Raw genomic sequence first — 13,865 nt, 5'->3', positions numbered from 1 at the left:
GTTAAGGTATCATTTAGTTGTCCATGTGTTGTTACCAGGTTAGATTCTAAGTGGCATGTCAGGGTGGGCAGGGGTGGTAGAAATGAGGGTGGGGCAGGCATGTTGAACTAGACAAATGAAAAGAAATATAAGACACAGTCCTTCCCCTTAAGCTTGGATGCTAGCTGGGATACAACCTGGCCACTCATCCAATTTTAAAAAAATAAATTGCTATATAATAAAGTCTAAATATATGGCAGAAATGACAAATACCCATACATTTGGGTTAGGCATGCTGACTCTGTCATTAGCAGTGAGTTTGTTGATGTGGGTCCTTTTTCTTACAGAGTTTGTAATCCTTCGAGATGAAAAATGGGGTGGAAACAAAACCTACACAGCTTACTTGGACCTGGAAAAGGATTTTGCTGATGAGGTAATAGCAGAGGGGGAGTCATCCCCACTGAACTCATTCTGATAAACCCCTCCATCCTGTCCTCATCACGTTTCCAGTTATGTGTCGCAGGGCTCTCCAAGGCTATATATTTTGTTAATGGCTTAGATGAGGATTCAGATGGCTCACAGACTAAATGGGCAAATGGCACAAAGCTAATGTATTAGTGTCCTAATCACTCTCCAAAGGACTCAACCTAGAATAAAGGACCAAATCCAACCTAAGATGAAGTATTTCAAGGACACGCACAAAATCAAGGTTCCAAAAAGAGACACAGCTGTGGCGGCCAGTTAGCTCAGTTGGTTAAAGCGCGGTGCTCTTAACAAGGTTGCGGGCTCGATCCCCACATGGGCCACTGTGAGTTGCGCCCTCCACAACTAGATTGAAACAACTGCTTGATTTGGAGCTGATGAGTCCTGGAAAAACACACTTAAATAAATAACAGTTAAAAAAAAAGAGGCACAACTACAAAAGGATAGAAGAGAGGACACTATTCATTTCAACAAGCAGTTTAACAAAAGACTTACTAGGTGGCCTTGTGTTAGGCACTGTGCTAGGGACTGACATTATAAAGGGGATTAAGTCCTCATGAAGCTCAGTCCAATAGGAGAGGCAGACATGTAAACAATTGTCATTTCCTGTCTTACTGCACAATCAAGATACTCGTATATACATGGTCTAGAAATAAAATAGGAGGAAGTGATTAACTGGCTGGCTGGGAAAGCTTTGTAGCAGGGAGATCAAAATCCTGTTTCACTTGAGGATTCGGAGTTCATGGGGAAATCTGTGAGAGAATAAATTGTGTAAAGACATGGTGAGATGAAATGGTGTGCTATATAAGTACTCACAAGTGGCTTGGTCTGACTAGAGTCTAAAAGGTGAGGTGGGGCATTGTGGGAGTGGTAGAGCAGGACCAGATCATAAAAGGAAGATGTAATGATAGCATATATTTGGAATGAAATGGAGAGTTTTGATGGGCTCTTTATTTGAGTTGAGTCGGCAATGTGAGAGGGCTGTCAGAAATATTAATGAAGCCTTGGCCCAAGTCATGAGAATAATCCATTCAGTTCTCCCTTGTTCTGAGTCTATTTGGGGTTGTGCATTCAGCCCTGGACTTCAATTTTATGAGGTTTATTTGACAGTCTGGGGTATGTTGGTAGGGAGACAAAGAATGCGATGATTGGGAACAGACTCAAAACCGTGTCACAAAAGCCCAGTTGAAAGAACTGGGCATGTTTGGCTGAGAAGCAAATATGGGTTCAGTCATCCTCAAAATACATAGGACTCTCATGGGAGAGGGGTTTTCTTTTTGTGGCACCAGAGGACTCAACCAGGACTGTGGGTGGGGGCCACAGGGAGGCATGTTTAGGTTCAGCGTTAGGAAGAACTTTCTAATGACCTCAATTATGTGGCAATGGACAGGGCTGCCTCCCTTGACCTTGCATTGCCCATCACTGAGGTGTTCAGGCAGAGGCCGGAGGAGCACTGTTGTATGAGGGTGTGGGCATCAAATAGAGGAAAAGAGTGACTTCTGAGGTCTGAGGGTCCTTAAGGCCCATTTTTGGACATTTGACAGTGGTTGCTTGCAGACCTTTCTATCTGCTGTCTGAGGCAGGCCACAGAACCCACACTCCCCTCCTCAACCCTGTGAACAGCCCTTTGTGGGAATAATGAGAAGGAATAGAAGAAATGCTTTTGAATAAAGAGCCTAGAGCAGCGTTAAGCAGAGCGGTAGCATTTTCTGTGATAGTGCACGTATCCTGTAGTGTCAAACACAGCTGCCGCTGGCCACGTGTGGCTGTTGAGCCTTACAGCGTGACCAGTGCAATTGAATAACTGAATCTTAATTTACATTTAAATGTCCACATGAGGCTAGTGGCTGCCATGTTAGACAATGCAAGTCTAAAGCTTTTCTGTTATTAAACATTCCCAAGGAAATGAAGGAATAGCATCAGAAACAAAAATGTAGGCATTGTTGTATTACAGGGGGATGTCCCCTCAGAATATCTAGAAGATCCTTTCAGGCCAGATTTGAGATAGAAGAATGAATTATATCCCAATTCATTGAAATTGAATTACTGAACTCTTCCCATGTACTAATACTAGTCACCATTTTCACCCATTATGTGATTTAATCCTCATTCTGAGGTAAAGGTATTGTTACCTTCATTTTTGAAGTGAAGAATCCAAAGCTTAGAAGGGTTAGGTGCCTGGTTGGGGAGGGTCACACAGCTAGCTGGCTGGGACTCTAACCCCGGTCTGCCTAACTCCAGAGTCCTTATTCTTTCTTCTTGCTCACTCAGCTCCCCCTCTGGTTTTAGCCCTATGGTTTCCTATGTGAATATTTCTCTGCCAGTAAATGACACCTGCTTTATGCCACTATTCTAAGCGTAAATGGAGGGACTAGAAGAGTTTGACTAATAAAAACATTTAGCCTCTGAAATTCCTCAAGTTAGTATCAAATTCAGAGTCAAAGGACCTGGATCCCGGACAAGTTAGATACACTTTCGGAACCTATTTCCCCTTCTCTGCCCTTCCAGCTTACAAGGTGGTTCTGACTCTGCTGGGAAAACACCCTGCATCCTGTACTCACATTATTCTTAGTAGATTCAGGTGTCCCATGCCCTGTTTAAGTGCCTTATCTCATCAGGCTCCGTACACTTTTGCAGGTTGTACACCCTGGAGACCTAAAGAATTCTGTTGAAGTCGCCCTGAACAAGTTGTTGGATCCCATCCGGGAAAAGTTTAATACCCCTGCACTGAAGAAGCTGTCCAGTGCTGCCTACCCAGATCCCTCGAAGCAGAGTAAGGCCAGTGAGGGAGGGGGAGGGCAAGGGAAGGGGCATGACGTCACTGGGATAGCCTGTTAGTGGGCCTCAGAAAAAGGTCTGTCCTAAACTGAGGGCCTAAGAAGCCAGGGGATCTGAAGTGCATGAATGTCATGCTCCATTGACTCCAGGAATGGAACGTGAGTCTTTGATTTTAGTTTGGTGGATAGTATGAAGTGATTATGTCCTGTTTTACCAACACTGCTGGGAGATGCTGGTATGAGACATGTGCTTTTGATCCTTTCAGCTTCTCAGGGAAGCTCATCTTTCGATTCACCCAGTTCCGTTCCATGTGCTTCTGACTGGCTCTTAGTTGGCCATCCACCCCTCCTAGAAAAAACTCAAATATATATGGAATGCATGAATGGAAACACCTAAAGGTGGCAGATCCACTACTTTCCCCTCCCCCCCAAGCCTAATAACTGAGGGAAAGGGTAGATGAAAATCTAGCATGTCACTTCTCAAAGGTTGCCGACCCTGTTTTCAAGAAGGTATAACTCAGAAGTAGCATTCATGGTAAGGTAATTTTTAACTTGATCAAGAAAAGTCTGGACCTCTGTGAAATAGAGGCCAGGACTCCCATGTTCTTTAAAACTTAATAGTGTTTTCTAGTTAGGTCCTTGCTATTTCCATAATGAAGCCCTACATGAATAATTTTAATTCTATGAATCTTTCCAGTAAAGTTAAAATCTTTCCAAAAAAGAAGGATTTGTTAGATAAATAGATAGTTAGATAGATAGATAGATAGATAGATAGATAGATAGATAGATAGATAGATAGAAGGGAAGATATAATTGATGGTTGGTTAGATTCTGGGGACTCTGCATGAAATCCTGTTAGTGTCCTCATTTGGTGGGATCAGCAGTTGACTTGTCATGGGGAAAGAAGAGAGTTCTGACCCATTAGGGTTCTTCTCATTCCCAGAGCCAGTTGTCAAAGGCCCTGCCAAGAATTCAGAACCAGAGGACGTCATCCCATCCCGGCTGGATATCCGTGTGGGGAAAGTCATTAGTGTGGACAAGGTACTCGTTTTTCACCACATCCCAGAGAGGCACATAGGAGTCATGTTTGTCTGTTTCCATCTGGAGGAAACCTGGCCTGGAATGGGAAGCAACATCCTTGAGGTCATATTGCAAGTCAGAACCCAGGTGTCTAATTCCAGGCGTCAGGCTTTTCCCTTTGCTGCCTCTGGACCGTAGGCAACCAAACCCTGCCAGGAACTCAGCATGGGGGCGGGGGGGGGGGCAGATGTTAGTCAGAGGGAACTTGTTTATCCGTTAAATCCCGTCTGGTGGACTCACCTGTTCTCTACCAGCTTGTCTGGACTAGCTGCAGGCCTTATCTTGGATCAGCCACTTTGTCTCCCAAACAACCTACCCCCCACCCCCCCACACACACACACGGAGAGAGAGAGAAAATAGTGAAGGGAAAAGGACTTCCTTTTTCCCAGAGACAGAAGGTTATGCACCCAGTGGCCTGGGACAATTGTGGGCTCTTTTTTCTCTTAGCATTGACTGACTTTTAACTACATAGACCCAACCACCAAAAGTACTTTGAGATAGCTGCTGATGCTTTCAGATGGTGATACCAGAAGATTTCCTTCTCCCATCCTCCAGCGCACCTAGGACTGAGCTGGTACAGCATGTGGCCATATAGTAGTCCCCTAGATAGTACAGACCATTTATTCTCTCTTAGAGATTCCTTCCACCTCTTACACAGGTAACTAGACTCATTTCATTCAAATCCTGCCTCTTGGTTGAGAGTAGAATGCACCTTCAAGGCCCATTCTCCTGCCTGCTGTCTGGGACCTGGAAAGAGAGTTAGCTCTAGAAGGTACCTCGGGGGTAGCTGTAGGAAGTATTTGCCCCTTTCTGGAGCCAGAGGGTTCACCAGGCACCATGATCTATTCCTTTATGACACTCTCCGGGACTGATATCTCTTGCTGGCAGCACCCAGACGCAGACAGCCTGTATGTGGAGAAGATTGATGTGGGGGAAACTGAGCCACGGACTGTGGTGAGCGGCCTAGTGCAATTTGTGCCCAAGGAGGAACTGCAGGATAGGCTGGTGGTAGTGCTGTGCAATCTGAAACCCCAGAAGATGAGAGGAGTCGAGTCTCAAGGCATGCTTCTGTGTGCTTCTATGTGAGTGAGGACTTGGGGTGGGGTGGGGCATAGGACTGGGGGAGGCCAAGAAGAGTGGGGAATTAGCCCACACAATGCCCCTCCACATGCCAAGTGGAGCCTTGAGGACACTGGCCAAAAGGTGGTGCATGAAGGAATTATTTATTAAACAAGTACTGCGAATGAAGCACTTTACCTACAGTTAACTATTAAAACAGAAATTGAAGGTTCAAAGCAACATGTACATGCCCACCTCTCACTACTACTAAGAGGTGGGGCCAGGATTCAAACCCACTTCTGATTGGGTGTCAAGGCCTTGATTTCTGTGGTGTCGTACTTCCCTTCCCTAAGAGCCCAGGCTTCAGATCTCTCCTGACATAGGATTTCAGTTTAGCCCTGGTTAACCCAACCCTGATGATGTCCAGACATGTAAGTACAGCAGTGAGGGCTTCCTAGGCTCTGGCAGTGCAGATGACCTAAATCCCAGTAGGGCACCCATGTAAAAGGGTCTAATGCTTGGCCTCCATGGCAGCTGGAAGCAATCCATAGCCTCACTCTTTCCTTGTCTTGTGTATCTTCCCAGGGAAGGGGTCAGCCGCAAGGTTGAGCCTCTGGATCCTCCTGCAGGCTCTGCTCCTGGTGAGCGAGTGTTTGTGAAGGGCTATGAGACGGGCCAACCAGACGAAGAGCTCAAGCCCAAGAAGAAAGTCTTTGAGAAGTTGCAGGTAAAAAGCTGCAGTTCCTCTCTTACCTGGGCTGCCTGGACTGCATCCCCTGGATTGCTGCTACTGAATCCAAACCGGCCCTTTCCCCAGCTGGGCCTTCAACATCTAAGCCCCTCTCTTCTTTCTTCATTCCAGACCTTTCTGAATGAGATGCCTAGGGAGCACAGGGGCCCTCGTATGTACTAAGCACTGACAGGCTGCTTGAGGCACTGTGTAAGGAACGTCAGAGAGTTACTCATTTGATCTTCAGTCTGTGATAGGAGATCATCCCCATTTTACCTGGCAGAATATCTGCCAAGGCCACTCAGGGTCACCAGAAGTGATGGAGCCAAAATCAAAACCCTCCAAGGGTCCTTCCCACCCATCTTGATCTTAGAGCACTCATTCTCTCCTCTCCTTCTGGGGGATTGACTCACATATGGCCTGCCCCCATGACCCCTGAATTCATTCAACAAATATTGGGTCCCAAATACATTGTGTGTGTGTGTGTGTGTGTGTGTATATGGCAGTGTTCTAGGTTCTTAGGCTGTATCAGTGAATAAAGCAGCAAAAATTCACTCTCTTTGTGGAACTAACACTACATTTGCAATTTTTTTCTAGTTAATAACTTGTTTTCCTCAATTAGACAGTGTTTCTGGAGGGCATTTCAAGTGATTTCTACCTCTCCATCCTCCTATATGTGCCAAATGGCTTTGTCCCCTCCTTTCCTTGTTTTCCAGGATGGTTTTATGAATTAACTTATTTTTTTCTGGCTATAAATTTTCAATGTAGAAATGTGTAAAGTATAGGGGGAAATAAAAAAAACAAAATACCCATAGTCCTACCACCTAGAGATACTGAAAAATGTCATTAGTAATTCTTTCTTTCTGGACTTTTTCTATACATAGAAATATTTAGTTTGAGTTATACCATGTTTAGTCTTTTTTTTCCCAACTTTATGCCTGAAAAACTTCCCCATCTTCTTAAATATTGAGGAGGGATCTTGTTATATTTTGTCATAATTACCATAATTTAACCAAGTTATATAACCTTATTAGACATTGAGATAGTAGAGGTTGTACTGTTAGAATGCTGTGATAGGTGTCTGGGCACATAGTTCTTTGCACTTATTCATGATTATTTTCTTAAACTAAATCCCTAAAATGAACTTTGGCCCGCTGAGTGGGCTCCAGCTCCTAGCCACCGTGTGAACGAGTGATGCCCAGTGTCCTGTCCTCACTGCCTCGCTCAGCTCCTGTAGGCTCACGCCTGTGGCTTCTGTATGGAGTCAGTCCATCTCATGTTTGCGCTTCCTCTTTTCCTGCTGCCTTCTATTCCCCAGCATTATTGTCTGTTCCAAGGAACCCTGCCTTCTCATGATGTGCTCCAAGTAGGCCAGCTTTAGTTTTGTCATTTTTGCCTCCAGCGATGCTTCAGGCTTACCCGAGTCAAAAGACAGGAACATGGAAGCTTCTGACAAACTACTGTCTTACAGAAGCTGAGTCAGTTTACTACTAGTCATGTAAGAGTCTGTTTTCTTGCAGTCCCACTGCCATCACTATAACCACTTGTTTTGTTTCTTGTCCAGGCTGACTTTAAAATTTCGGAGGAATGCATCGCACAGTGGAAGGAAACCAACTTCATGACCAAGCTGGGGTACATCTCCTGTCAATCACTGAAAGGGGGGAACATTAGCTAGCTGACCCAGCATCTTCCTCCCTTCTCCCATCGTCCTGAGTCATCTGCCGTCTCCTCAATTTGCTCCACCCATCACCCGTTTACCCACCTCCCAGGACACTGAAGCAGGCAGTTTGGGACTTTATTAGGTGCAGGACTCAGTAAGAGGCAGCTCAACCCCCCCCCCCCCCCCCCCGAATCCAGGATCATCCCAGTCTGGCTGCAGGGGGAGGCTGACCTCCCAGGGAGTAACAAGGGCAGGGCAGCAGCAGTGAGTCTAGCTCTACCTACTTCCCATGGCAGCTGACTTGAGAAATCTGGTTTCAATATATTTCACAGAAAAAGTTTATGCCACAATCCTAATTGGAAAAATACTGGTTCCCAGGTTTTCCTAGAGTTCTCCCAACAGCTGTGCCTCTGCCTGGGATCTGGTGCCAGAACTGGGCTATTTACAGCTTCTTCATAACAGGAAATTGTGGGATTTGAAAAGGAAAAGGAAGGGAAAACAGAGAGCCTAGTGGTCTACCAAGTGGTTGGCAGCTTTCACCAATGCCTGCCAACCCTGAGGCTTGGTACTGGGGACAGGCCCTGCCCCAGGGCTCTTGGAATTTCCCTTGATCCTGCTCGGTTGGGACATTCCCTAGCCGTGTTGTTAACATCAGAAGTAGGGTGGATGGCATGGACCTGGTTCGTTCTTCATAGAGGGTGTGGTCCTTCTCCATGAGGCATCTCAATCAGAATCACTAACCTTCGTTGTCATGAATTCAAATAAAATGTCTGTGAAAGGGTGACTGAATGGGGACTGTCTGTGAACTGGACCATCTTAGGAGAGAGGAACACAACGAGTATGTAGCAGTTGCTGAGCCCCCACCAGCCTGGGCTGCTTGTATCTTGGACTTCTGACACTAATGGGTGGGGTGGGGGCGGGAGGCATAGGTGAGGTTGGACAGACACCTACCTGACTTTGCATTTGGCAGGACAAAGCAGAAGAGGCCCACTTCGGGGTCCAATGCTTTCAGCAAGCAACATTTTCCCTTGTAAATGTGACCCCGGATGACCGCCCTGTCCATCTCCCGCATTAAGCAGCAGCAGCCCAGCCAAGTTTTAATCATTTAATTAACACCTTTGAATGAAACAAGTTTTCCATGTCTCACTCAGGCTTTTCAGGGCAGAGGAAATGAGTAGTTTGTACAGACATATCAAAGACTCAAAAATTTAAAGAAATATATATATATATACTTCTCTCTAACATTTTTATGGAAATTAAAAATCAGAGGCTTTTGGTCTCTCCATTTGCACTAGATCAAGCTCATTTACCCCAGAGGACAAAGAAGGGTTCCCTCCTGTAGATCCTCCATTCTCCTTCGTACTATCCCACCAAGTGGGGAAATAAGCGCAGAAGATTCTGAGGGAAAGGAGCTTGAGTAACATTAAGAGGGGAGAGGGGAAGAGACACAATTTGGGTTCCCTCCCACCTCCAGCAACTCCAAGGCTGCTGCCAGGACCTGGTTTCACGGAGGCTTTGGCCCCAGGGGTTTGGACCAGGAACTCTGAGCAGAGCAGTGCTTACTAAGCATCTCCTTTCCCCAACTCACTGGGCAGGTGCAACATGTACCCAGCAGCAGCTCTCCATTACCCACGGGGCAAGAGAACGTTGGTTTACAGCTTCAGGGAGAAGACAGTAGTGAGACAGGACCAGAGGAGCGTGGGCCCCTCTGTGTTTGGGAGGGGGTCAATCTCCTTGGTGGAAGGAAAACAGCTGAAAGCAAGGTTCCTTGCCAGATGCGAGCCTGAGTCACTGGAGCCACAGGCCAGTGGGGAAGGGAAGCCAGCTTACCTAGATAGGTGGCACAGGTTGAAGACAGACAGGTTGTTAAAAGTCCTGGAGGAGAGATCAGTAGCACAGGCTGTTTCCGGGGCAACCACCCAGCCTGCTCCCCAGGAGCACTGAGTGACCCCTCATTGACTAGGGAAGAGTTTGGAATAGAATGAACCTTTGGCTTCCACATCCTTGTCACTCAGCATCAGCTCCCCCCAGTGGAACCACCTGTGCTGAAGGGTAGCTGCAGAAAGGACATGCACGGAGACGAGGAAAGAGAAAGGTCAGAGAATGGAATCTGTAGGGCCGGATTTGGGCCCACTGCCCAAGTAAGCTCTTCCCCTGCCAGACCCTCCCCTCCATACACCTCCTGCTCAGCTGAAGGTCACAGCGTTGCCACAGCCCGTGCTGCCTCTGAAGTGCTATGCCTGCCCACCCCACGCTGACCAGGTAAGCTGCTTGGCGTTGCCAAGTGCCCCCCACCCCGGAGATGACTCCCTATATTGTTCTGCTGTTTGAGGACAGAGAGAGCCTGCGACCTCCCCTCTGGTTCTTTCTCCCTCCACCCTTTTGGGCCCTGGCAGTCTCCTACTTCTCCCCTACATGGAGCACCTGTCAGAACTGGAAGGCAGGAGGGTGGTTGGTGGTTGAGGTACAAGAAGGTTAACCCCTACTGCACCTTTTGTGCTTTGGAATTCCACAGCCTCACTCCTGCCTCCAGCCTGGAGAAGCCTGTGGGAATACAATGACTTGCACACTTTCAAGAACTAAGAGCAGATTGGATGTGAGGGCAGGGATGGTCCCAGCTATGGGCTGGCTACTGGGGATTGATGCTGCTGCCATGTAAACAGGCCCTTGGAATGTGGCTTCATGGGCCCCGGAGGATGGACATGCAGCCCCTTTTCAAAAGTGCTTTGATTCTGGACTAAAGTATTTACATGATTTGGACATGAAGAAAAAAGGAAACAAATTCAAGTGAGGTGTTCTGCTCCTAACTCTGGCCTCGGGGCCAGCAGGGGGCGCAACCACCCACTCCCACCAGCTACCTCGTAAGGCCAAGACTGAACTGGCAGCCGCCAGAGGTGACTCTACTGGGGAAAAGGCATGAGCTGGATGACATGGAGGACGGGTCCACACCAGGCTTGCATAAATATTGAAGGCTGTGGAGGTTAAGGCTGCAGGCATCCTCTCTATTAAGTGTCTGCCGTATCCTCTCATCCTTGGAGCTGCTCAGGTCCCTGAGATTGTATTCCTGGGATGGGTCAGCAATGCCAGTGAGGTGCCCGGTGGTCAGACCAGCTCTTTCTGTGGGTCTGTAGGAAAACAGCATACTCAGCAAGGATTGGTCCTGGCCACCGAGCCCAAAGAACATCCTCACCTCCCCGCAATTCACTGCCCATGTCAGCAACACTCCACATTTATCTGACACTATAATATAATGTAGGCATCATTGCCCACACTTGACAGGAGCTTGAGGCTAGGACAGGTAGATAGAATGGCAAAGTTGGAATTCCTCATCGGAATGCCAACGCCAACGCCCCGTTATCATGCTCCTTCACTGTAGTTCAAGGGTGCAAGTTCACCCTACCCAGGTAGCCTGAGGCCAGAAGGCTTCAAGATCCGAGAGCAAATCCTTAATGGTGAGACTCAGATACCTACTACATCACCAGCGATGGGACCCACACCCCACCACCGCCCACTGTACCTGAGCCAGGTAGACCGAGCTTCTGCTCCTCTGGGCCCTCGAGCTGCATGACACCTCCATTCTCCGCTGGCTCCCCCTTAGTCCTGTCCTCTGCATGAGGGAGCCCATTGGTGGGAGGAGCAGTAAGGGGCTCAGCCCGAGGAAAGCTGGGGGAGGTGGGTGAGGGGACTCCCACAGAGGGCTTGCGGGCCACAGGTGGGGGAGCCTTAGGTGGCTTCTTTGGGGCCTGGGATGGCCGCTGCTCTGAGATGCTCCGAAGTTCAGCCACCAGATTTCGCTGGAGGTCAGCCTGGTTCTCAGGGGACACGGGCCGCTCCAGCTGCAGCTTCTTAGTGCCCTTGGAGAAGATGAAGCTGGCCGTCGAAGCAGGGGACTGGGGAGACCGTGGCTCTGCCTCAGGTGGCCCATTGGGCTGGGCACCCACAGGGCCCTTGCTGGCAGCCAGACTGGAGGCCTTGAGTCGGACGGCAGCATGGAGACCAGAGGAAGGGGCAGAGGCTGGGCTGGCCCGCCCTGACAGGGCTCTTCGTAGTGGCTTCTGGGGGGCCGATGGCCCCGATGCTGGGGTTGGAGCCACTGTAGGAGTACCCACAGAACGCAGCCGAACCATCTGCAGGAGTGAGGGTGTAACCAGGGGTGCACTGGCATCCTCCCTGGGAACCCCATTACCCTTGCTGCAGCCCACTGGTTCCTTCCGAGGGAGCTTGGCCAGAAGGCCTGTGACAGAACCAGAAGGTAGGGCTGGCGGAGTTGGAGGGTCTGTGGTACCATGGGGCTGACTCTGGGAAGAGACAATAGCTGAGGAGGATGAAGCAGCCAGGGAGCTAACAGGGGCAGGGAGGTCTGAAGGGCCTCCAGACTCAGGGCCAGCCAGAGAGAAAAAGGCTTCCTCTGGTGGGGGAAAGTCAGCCATGGACAGCTCTTGCTCCTCAGGTGCAGGAGGTGGGGGTGGGGGCCAGCTGGGATCTTGGGGGGTCTCCTCAGCAGTCTCTGGGGCCTCTTCAACCACCTCTGGCTTCTTAGTGGGTGGTGGGGGTGGATGATAAGATGGGGGTGGGGATGGTGGGGGTGACTGGTCTTTGGAGGCAATGGGAGACTCCTGTGGTGGGGTCAGGTATGTCTGGGGGGTTGGAAGGGGCTCAGGACTGGCATCAGTGGTAGAGACGGGCGCAGGGACTAGAGCAGGAGTAGCCAGAGCAGGGGAAGCTTGCTTAGGACTCTTGGGCTTGGAGGGAGGTGGGGAGAAGGGGGCGAGCACCTTGGGGTGAGGAGGTATGACAAACCTGTCACTCAGGGTAGTTGACATCTGTGAACCACAACGGTCTGAGGGGGCTGGGTCAGAGGAGGAGGAGGAACATAGAGATGTGAGGGAGGAGGAGACAGAGGCCCCAGGAGATTGGAGGGAAGTGACCCGCTCTGGTTTAGGGGGTTGGACTTTGCCTGGGGAAGCAGAGGCGCCTGCTAGACCCTTGGGAGGGAGGGTAGGGGTACCACTTTGGCTCGAATATCCACTGGAGGGTGAGAGAGTCCGTTCTGGGGAGCGTGGGGGGCGCCGGGAGCCCCCTGGAGACAAGCCAGGCACCCAGCTGCCGGCTGAGTTGGATGGACAGGGTGCTGCCCCTGACACTTCTGACCCACCAGTGGTGGGTGGCCGAGGCAGCTGTGGCTGCTGCTTGCGCTCCGGCTTGGGAGGCAAGCCCAAGGGCCCATCAGGGGCTGCTGAGCCCCGCTGACGGAGTGAGTAGGTCCGGCGGGGCGGTGGTGGGGGCCGCTTCAGCTTGCGTAGGGACACACTCCGGCTGGACTGCCCACTGCTCCGAATACTGACCGTGTCCGAGGCCTCAGCAGTGCTGCCTCCACTAGGAGAGCCCCTCCCGCTGCCCCCCTGGGGAGCGGGTGCCACACTATTGCTAGCCACAGAGCCCTCTGGCTGGCCCTCAGAGCCACCCTTAGAGGAGAGGGTGGAGCCATCAGACACGATGGTCTCAGAGGACTGAGAGTGGCTCCAGGTGTCACTGGAAGAGGAAGGGTGGCGGCTGCGGGGCTGTGGGCTGGAGGCCGAGGAGAAGCGGCTCAGAGAGCGGACAGAGGCCGGGCTGGCCGAGAGCAGGCTGCAGCGGCTCAGTGTGCGCAGGCTACAGCGGCCCAGGGCCACCACGTCCACAGTAGGTGGCAGCACAGCATGTGGAATAAGTTTCGACAAGTAGGTGGCCTGGGGCGAGATGGACATGGCTGGGCTCAGGGGCTCTGGAGGCCCTGCCCCTCCTGTTAGTCCGGGCACTGCTAGGGACATGGGCCGGGTCATTACTGGGGGCTGGGCCCCTGTGGACCGGCCAATGAGGGTGTCATCCCGGTAGACGCGGTCGATGTGGCGCTGCAGCATGGCTTCTGCCTTGGTCCCAGCCTCTGCCTCTGCCTCCAGTGCCTGCAGAGACACTCGGACCCCTGCTCCTGAGGCCAAGGCTGCGGGGCGGCCATCCACCGTGGGGATTCGCACAGCATCCCGTGGACCAGGAGGCCGAGGAGTACGGGGTGCCTCCCGCTCATCCCGCAGGCCTGGAGTGGACAGGGAGGATGTGG

At 50.4% G+C, this 13,865-nt stretch overlaps 2 protein-coding genes across 6 annotated transcripts in view; one reads left to right on the top strand and one right to left on the bottom strand.

The window, feature by feature from the left end:
* The window catches only part of YARS1 (tyrosyl-tRNA synthetase 1), a 26,333-nt gene extending 17,781 nt beyond the window's left edge, over positions 1-8,552 (top strand). The window contains exons 8-13 of one of the 2 annotated variants that reach the window (XM_033114590.1): positions 327-412; positions 3,100-3,235; positions 4,183-4,280; positions 5,208-5,401; positions 5,964-6,105; positions 7,673-8,552. In XM_033114590.1, the coding sequence (XP_032970481.1) occupies positions 327-412; positions 3,100-3,235; positions 4,183-4,280; positions 5,208-5,401; positions 5,964-6,105; positions 7,673-7,783 (767 nt within the window). In that variant the 3' untranslated portion in view covers positions 7,784-8,552. The remainder of the gene's footprint in view (positions 1-326; positions 413-3,099; positions 3,236-4,182; positions 4,281-5,207; positions 5,402-5,963; positions 6,106-7,672) is intronic. The other variant, XM_033114589.1, reaches the window with a different exon arrangement.
* KIAA1522 (KIAA1522 ortholog) overlaps positions 8,240-13,865 on the bottom strand; it is a 27,397-nt gene continuing 21,771 nt past the window's right edge. For all 4 annotated transcript variants that reach the window (XM_033114585.1, XM_033114586.1, XM_033114587.1 and 1 more), the window contains exons 6-7: positions 11,286-13,841; positions 8,240-10,893 (exon numbers count right to left, since the gene is read on the bottom strand). In XM_033114585.1, coding sequence (XP_032970476.1) covers positions 10,871-10,893; positions 11,286-13,841 — 2,579 coding nt within the window. In that variant the 3' untranslated portion in view covers positions 8,240-10,870. The remainder of the gene's footprint in view (positions 10,894-11,285; positions 13,842-13,865) is intronic.

Source organism: Rhinolophus ferrumequinum, chromosome 9 (genome assembly GCF_004115265.2).
Source record: "Rhinolophus ferrumequinum isolate MPI-CBG mRhiFer1 chromosome 9, mRhiFer1_v1.p, whole genome shotgun sequence".
Lineage (NCBI taxonomy): Eukaryota > Metazoa > Chordata > Mammalia > Chiroptera > Rhinolophidae > Rhinolophus > Rhinolophus ferrumequinum.
This window is presented reverse-complemented; position numbering and strand designations above follow the sequence as displayed.